An 8,024-nucleotide genomic window follows, 5' to 3' on the forward strand; every position below is an offset into this window, starting at 1 on the left:
GGACACCAATTCAATTCAGTAAAAACATGCTGACATAAATATTCCTAGGTGCCAACAACTTTGCGTAACATCAGTATTGACTGCACTCCAAAGCACAGAGACAACCAGGTCAGTTTTGAAACTGAAATCCTGTAGCAACTGACCAAAGGTTTTTGAGAGGGTTGAGAAGATTTCCAAGGGAAATTCAATTTATACAGACAAACTAAGACAAAAGGGGATAATCAATAGTTAAAAAGCCTATGCAGAAAATAGTTGTAAGTTTTTATGTCAAGATAAAAACAGAGATTTGGAAAAATTCCACTCACAAGCTAAATTATTTTTGATTCCACAAGCAACAAGATACTCAAAACTGTTCCTAGAATATTAACTTATTTGGCAGATATCAAATGTACTTCTACTTTACCATATTCTCTGCTTGCCAATGAGAGTGGCACTGAAGATTGTGATGATGCTTCCATAGAAAAGGCAAGTTTCATCACCGCAGGGGCAACACCAACTCTGGGACTTGGAAAAAGTTTATTCCACTATGAAATTTCTGCCTTGCTTTTTATTAGAACAAACAGAAGTTACTGCCTTAATCAGGAATCAGTACTGCATCATCAAAATCCATCACAGGACTCTCCCCAGCAAAACCTCAAACTAAATTCTTGTTAATGAACACACACTATTATTAGTGCTACTGCAGTCTCCACCAGAGATGCAGAAGAAGGAGAGGAGAAAGTAAGGAGGAAAAGGCAAAATTCAAAAAGACCCACCATCTTGAAGGGCACTGAAACACTAGTTATCACTAGTCTCAAAGTGGCACTAACCAGAGAGGGCCCAGAAGTTCAAAGTAATCTTTGGTGTCAAGTATTCAATGGATTCCCTGTCCTGGAAATTATCTATTCCCCTTTCTCACATAAAATCTTGACGAAAAGATGTACAGACATTGCAGAGGTGCAAAAAGAGGGCCTTCTTTCACACTCATTGAGCAATAATCAGCTTCATGGTTCACATACCTTTTGTTAATGTTGTGAACTGTTTTATAACTTTCTGCATTAGTGTTATTTTCAAATAATCACCAAAATTCTAAATCTATTCCTAAAATTGCCTTTTAATGTAATAAGGTTAATATTAAACTAGTCTAGCAGCAAATATAGGCAGACAGTATATTGTAATGCCAACAATCTAAGAATATATTCCAGAAAGAAGTTGTTAACATGTCCCATAACAATTTTTGTTGGATTCTGAATTTAAATATAGGCAGGTTTCTGAATATGAAGTGTTCAGCCAAATATAAAATTAAATATTTTTCCTAAACTAGAAACTTTCCAAACACAAAAGTGTGCAGGACTCTCCCTGAAAAGGAGGTTCACCTACCATACACAGATATATTAGCTTGCACAGACTAAAAGCTAAATTTAATTTTTAGAGCAAAAAAATTCCTGGATGTTTGCCAGTTTAAAGCCCAAAGCAGACTTGTTACTACCCTGATAAAAAGCCCTGTGTATAGGACAGAATTTCATTCTACCTTTACTTAAAGAACTGCTTGGCTCCATAATGTCTGTATGATGTATTAAAAAGTCTGAAAAACAGGAAGAAGAAAAAGTTTCAGGTCTTTGAAATAGCATTTTCCACCCTTCCTCTCAATAACTTGGATCAGTTTTACCCTACTTGGTATCTTCTATTCTTAAAAGCGACTCTCATAATTCTCCTCCAACACAAATTCAGTATTTAAAAAAAAAAAAAAAAAGGCACAAATGCATCAAAATACATTTTGTGTAAAGTATTCTTCAGCTTACTTCCTGCAGGGATCAAATACAAAACACTTTTGATTGAAGTGACAGAGCTTTAGTGCCTAATAACTGTGAATAGAAAGACCTTCTTAGCCAGATAGTCACATGAACACACAAGATAATTTACTAGTCCTAAAGAAGCACCTAAATTAAAAGCCATCAGCATCAGGCTGAGTTTTTACATTTACTAGACGCTTCAGAGAAGATCTATGTCTCCTCTGGATTACTACACTAACCCTGAACAAACATGATGCGAGAGACAAGATAAAGGCAGAGCAGGGAAACACCTATGGCAAGTAACAAGGAAAAAGAGGATAAAAATCCTTTAAATTATTAGCGGTATGAACGGAAATCCATCTCCTTCCCATTCAACAGCAATTCCCATGACAGACTTTACACCTTAAGGTGGTGGAAACCAGAACTGTCCATAATGCATCTTTATAAGGTTTCCTCCCCCAGACTCCCTCAGTTAAAAAACAAAGTTCCATGGGTGATTAAGCCCATCAAACCCAAGTCTACACCAAACCATGCACTCTGACCCAAAGAGAGATTAGATGAACTGAGAGCTAATTGCTATTCAGAACTGAACTGGAAGCAGCCATCATTATTTTGGTCTTGATTCTTCATGATGTAATGACTGTATTAAAAAAATCCATAATTTTAAACAAAGAGTAAGTAAGTATATGAAGTTCTTACCACCCTCTCTGCAGCAACAAGATTTTCAGAGCAAAAGCATGGTGGAATATATGCTATATCTAAGCATTAGGCTGAAATACATTCATCATAGCAGACAAATCAAGTCCCTAATCAGGCCAGGTAATACCTGGTACAAATATAGTAAATAGCTCAATCTTTCTTGGCATGTTTCCAATTTTTACCTTATTATAATTAAACCAATTTATGTCAGTAATTATAAAAAGAGCAGAGACTACTACTTATTGTTATAAGTCCTATTATTTTACAAAACAAAGTGGAATAAATTTTATGGCTTTCCACAGTAGCATTACAGAGATCTCACAAAAAAGCTCTCCTTACACTCTTTTGAACTAAAGCCAAAAATGATTATGTGGTTCTATTATTCTACCTGGAAAGCAGCCACAGCTTGCTAGGTATCACTTCTGCAAGTATTGCTCTCAAGCACAGAAAAGTCTGACTAGATAGTTGATCAATATTGAAGTCTTACATTTGCAGTAGATAGAAATGACAGATCTGAGGTAGCAGTTTTATTAATTCTGCTAATGAAAAATGTTGTGCCACCTGCCAGAGAAATGGAGAATTGCTGCTTGCTTAGAACCCTACGAGTACTTTTTTTTTTTTTTTTTTTTTTTACTTATTAGATTAGGATTAGCATCCTGTAAACACCATTTTAAAAGCAGGCTTTATTCATATGCAATGTACTTTCATCGAATCTCAGACAATCAGCTGGCAGTATTTTTGCACAATTCTACCAAAGGTGAGTTCTAGTTGAGAGGTATGCTTAGCAATGAAATCTGAATAAAACTGAGATTTTGAAAACCTTCACCTGTTAAATTAAGCGAGACAACAAAAATTAAGGACAAATGTGAAAAGGTACCAAACAGCTTTAAAGCAGAAGATGCTTTTGCCATCAAAAAAGCACTTCCATACCATTGTCCCATTTCCAGTGGAAATCTCAGTCCCAGACCTCTTAACAAATCATGTACAAACAGCAGCTCTACTCAACTCATTACTAACATTAGTTTTTTTAGTTATGATGGTGCACAATCCCTGTCTCTTCAGCTCAGTTTCCCCTGGGCTGAAGCCTGCAACAGAAGCTTGCTAAAAACCACAATGCTTTCCCTCCCAAATGGAAACTCCAATATTTTAATATTTAGAATCACTCTAAGAGACACCATTTCCCATCATTTAACTGTGCGTTAAAAAAAAATGTTTTCATAAAGGTGCATGCAGTGAACTGTACCTCATTTTCGCCACAGTCAGAAGGTGTATCCTTGTGTATAGCCATCTGATACTTGGCAAATAAGGTGGCTGATTGGTTGAAGGATGATTTGAACTGGGGGTCCTCAAAGGAGACAGGTACTAACCTCACCTTCAGAGCAAGGAAAATACAGGCATACTATTTTGAGTGCATATAATCAGATAATATGCTTCTGAAGGTAAGGCTAGTGAAAGATCTCCTATCCACTTCAAAGCCTCTGAAGTCGATTTTCCACTTTAAACATAGTAACAAAAAAAATCCTCCTACAGGGGAAATCTGACAACTAACACTAAGCTTAAACTGACTGTTGATACTTTCATTAAAGAATAAAAATTGTATAACAGTAGAACACTTCAAAGCATCAGTTTATTGAAACTATTTTTTTGACCAAGTTATCTAACAAATCAACCACAAATTTTATTTTCATTGTACAGTCTCAAGGACTTTTAAAAGGTAATCTTCTTAATGGCACATCACTCATTGCCCCTGTTTAGCAATTACATATTCTTGCTACATATACTTTCTCTCCAAACTCCCGAATTTTTTTCTTTATAGTATTAGAGAGGTAATATGTCTGACAGTTAACTATTACACACCGCCTGGTCATTACAAGAAGCAGTAACGACGTGTAATTTAGATGGAGTGCACTGATTACTTCTTGAAGGGCTTAAATTGAAAAGGAAGAGGTTTATAAAACTTCTCTGAACCTTAAACCAACAATTTGTATGTGTGATAAATTCTTCACTCACATGTTGGCCCTGATCATGCTTGTTCCTCCTTATGGAAGCATTCAAACCAAAGCCAATGCGACTAGTTACCAGGGTTTAGTTTTATGAGATTTGTATTTATAAGGTCCACAATATCTATCTCCAAAAGCCTTACCCTCTCCATCTCTTACCCAAGAGCATCCCCATGTAACTTCCTTAACTTTTCTGTCTGCAATTAAGACCAAATATTTGTGGCACTCGCAAAGAGATATCAAAAGAGTTTGCACTTTCAGGACGTTGATTTATTTGATACACTATTTTACATGCTCCTGAATATACAATGGATATAAAATCCACATTTGTTTCTCCTAGAAAGACGACGCATGAAATGGAGGGGAAGCTGAGCTTTGCATAAATTCATTTGGCCTTCTGACCTGATTTATAGTTGGTTTATCAGGTGGGTCCTGGTGAATAACCATCTGGTAACGTTTATAGACCTGGTAAGACTCCTGAAATGTGGCTTTGAACTGTGAACTTGGTGGAGATGATCTCACCACCCTCACCTTCAGAAGAAGTTAAACACATTTATTGTTACAATATCATGCAATAACTATATATTTGTACATATACAAACATCACAGAGAGAAATTTTGAATTCCTGCACAAGGGCCCTAACAATTTAATTAATATTAGCCAATAGCCTTCCAGTTCTTCAACTCAATTTAGGCTATTGAAGGCCTTTACATTTACACTGAATAACATACAAGGTTTTCCAACAGCAAATTAAGATGACTAAAACGCCTACAGAAGAACTACACAGTTTTTAGGAAATCATACCAATAAATGGTATGCAGCTTGACATTTTAAAGAGATTTTTCTGTACTTTTCTTAAAATCTTCTCCTGTAGTTTCACACTATACTGAAAAATACTTGAAGGACCCATGCATTTGGAAAACTCATATCTGTGCTCTTTAGATAAAGACTATGTTTTTTTGCAGCAATCCCAAGGGGATTTCTTGATTTTTTTCAAATTGAAAGAGGAAGATGAAACAATGTTTCCACATTCAGTTACAAGTTAATTGTAATAAGAGGTTATCTGTCTTCCCCACCATCACACTTACACACAAAAAAATAAAATAATTATTTTTTTAAAAAACTACAAATTAAAAATTGTTCTTAGTAAAAATTCTTGCTCCCTAACCAAAAGGATGCTATCACATGAGCAACAGTGCATTTCTTTTCAAGCATATTTAAGGACATGTTCATTTCAAAAAACACTTAATTTTCAGTATGGTTCTGATCTACAAAAAAAAAAAACAAAACACCACACTTGACAAGCCATAGTAAAGAGCAAAGACAGTCTGGGAAAACACTGCTGGAACCATCCTCCTTTTAATTCTCCCTGCATCTTGTAAATGAAGATGTGCAGACAAAACCATCGTACTTCTGTTACACAACTCATCAGAAAATCTGGAGGAGTTAGTGAGATGGATCAATTTCATGGCTTCTTGTCAGTTATTCAGGGTGAATCTTTTAAGTCATCATCACTACCTCTTTGAATAATTACCAAAAGAATATTAAAAATTTAACTTCCAATGCCATCATTGATAATAGTAACTCCAGGAAAATACTTATATTCATGTAGTTTTCCAGCTTCCAGAAAAAAAAAAAAAAGAAAAAAAAATGGTTTTATGGGTTAGAAAGTCCAAAAGTCTTCCAGATGACTGCCTCTATATTACTAATAGATTTAATGGCAACCGGTAAATTAAGCAAAGTTTTCTACCATCACTTTTATGCCTTCCAAAGACACCAACACACATCAATGACATTTATAAAGAGCATCTATCTTCTTATCTGTTTAATTTTATGAACAGTTACTGCTTTCTTGTCAAGATTCATTAGCATAGATAGTTTAAGTATTTATATACTGCAGAACTAAATATTGAATCTCTCTCATCATTCAACACTCAGTTAATTCAAAGTCTTTCATTTTCAAGTCACACTGTATGAAATCAAGTTACAAGTTATTTTGGTAACTGTACTGGTCTCTGCTACGACTGACTGCAAGTGCAAGAGTACCCTCTTGTGGTTACACAGAGCTCAGCTGCACCATATACATATATCATGCAGTACCACATACATTCCAAGATTTAAACTACAACCATTCCATAAAGTCACAGATGCTAAACACCTAAGCATTTCAAAAACTCCTTAACTAGACTTTTCCCTAATTTGCCTCCAACAACAGTGAATGAGATATTACCTCTAATTTGTGCGGTGCATCATCAGGTAAAGAGACAAAAATGAAGTCTTCAATGGTTTTAGGTTGGTTTGTTTTAGATTTAGAGTTTTGCAAGAGGAAAATTTGATCTCCTGCTTGAAGTGGAGAGCCTTCAAAGGTGCACATCTGGTTTTGAAGGAGTTTCTGCAGTTTTCTTTCTTTCCGTATGTCCTTTGCTTTTCGACATGGTGGCTTGCTCAGATCGGCCCCTTTGCCTGCAAGGGCATAAGCAAAGAATTAAACACCACATTTTGCAACAAACAAGTAGTTCTTACATAATCACTGAAAATAAATGGTTAAAATCACCGTTTACTGCAGACCTTAGTCTGGACATAACATATTTCCCATTTACAACTACCAACAACACCTCATGCCAAGCTAAGTTGCAATGATTTTTCCTCTACAGCTGTTTAATGCAGCACTTTAATATGGAAACACCTTGACCACGATTCCACTCCAGAGCCAAGGATATATTTAAAAAATAAAATGAAAAGGCTTCCTGCTAAGTCTATCCTTAAATCATTTTGCCACAGCCCCCTCTCAGAAACAAAGAAAAGTTCCTGTTTAATGTATGGTATGATGGTGTACTACATCCAAATAGCTATAGGATCAGCTTGAAATACTGAAAGGAAAAAACACAACCACAAAACCTCGCAGCCAAATTCACAGAGAATTGTTCTACTGCAGGTGGCTACACAACAGACTCCTGTAGAAGACACACACACAAAAAAAGGATCTATTTTTTGTCACCTGGAATCCTTATGCAGTATATAGAAATGCTGCCAATGCCAGTGCCATTAGTACCAATGCTACTTATGTCATGTAAAAGAAGAGTAAAAGGCCACATAAGCTTACACAGAATCATAGAATCATCATAGAATAGTTTGGGTTGGAAGGGACCTCTAAAGGTCATTTAGTCCAACCCCCCTGCCATGGGCAGGGACATCTTCAACTAGATCAGGTTGCTCAGAGCCCCGTCCAGCCTGACCTTGAAGGTTTCCAGGGATGGGGCATCCACCACCTCTCTGGGCAACCTGTGCCAGTGTTTCACCACCCTCAGCGTAAAAAATTTCTTCCTTATATCTAAGTCTATATCTATCCCCCCTTTAGTTTAAAGCCATTCCCTTGTCCTGTTGCAACAGGCACTGCTAAAAAGTTTGCCACCATCTTTTTTATAAGCCCCCTTTAAGTACTGAGAGGCTGCAATAAGGTCTCCCCGAAGCCTTCTCTTCTCTAGGCTGAACAACCCCAACTCTCTCAGCCTTTCTTCATAGGAGAGGTGTTCCATCCCCCTGATCATTTTC

General features: G+C 36.4%; 1 protein-coding gene across 2 annotated transcripts in view; it reads right to left on the bottom strand.

Annotated features, from left to right (window-relative positions):
- The window catches only part of ATE1 (arginyltransferase 1), an 86,141-nt gene that overhangs the window by 70,214 nt on the left and 7,903 nt on the right, over positions 1-8,024 (bottom strand). The window contains exons 5-6 of one of the 2 annotated variants that reach the window (XM_009277921.1): positions 6,703-6,935; positions 3,715-3,843 (exon numbers count right to left, since the gene is read on the bottom strand). In XM_009277921.1, coding sequence (XP_009276196.1) covers positions 3,715-3,843; positions 6,703-6,935 — 362 coding nt within the window. Of the gene's footprint in view, positions 1-3,714; positions 3,844-4,873; positions 5,003-6,702; positions 6,936-8,024 lie in introns of both variants that reach the window. The other variant, XM_009277922.1, reaches the window with a different exon arrangement.

Source organism: Aptenodytes forsteri, unplaced genomic scaffold (assembly GCF_000699145.1).
Source record: "Aptenodytes forsteri isolate BGI_AS27 unplaced genomic scaffold, ASM69914v1 Scaffold15, whole genome shotgun sequence".
Classification (NCBI taxonomy): Eukaryota; Metazoa; Chordata; class Aves; order Sphenisciformes; family Spheniscidae; genus Aptenodytes; species Aptenodytes forsteri.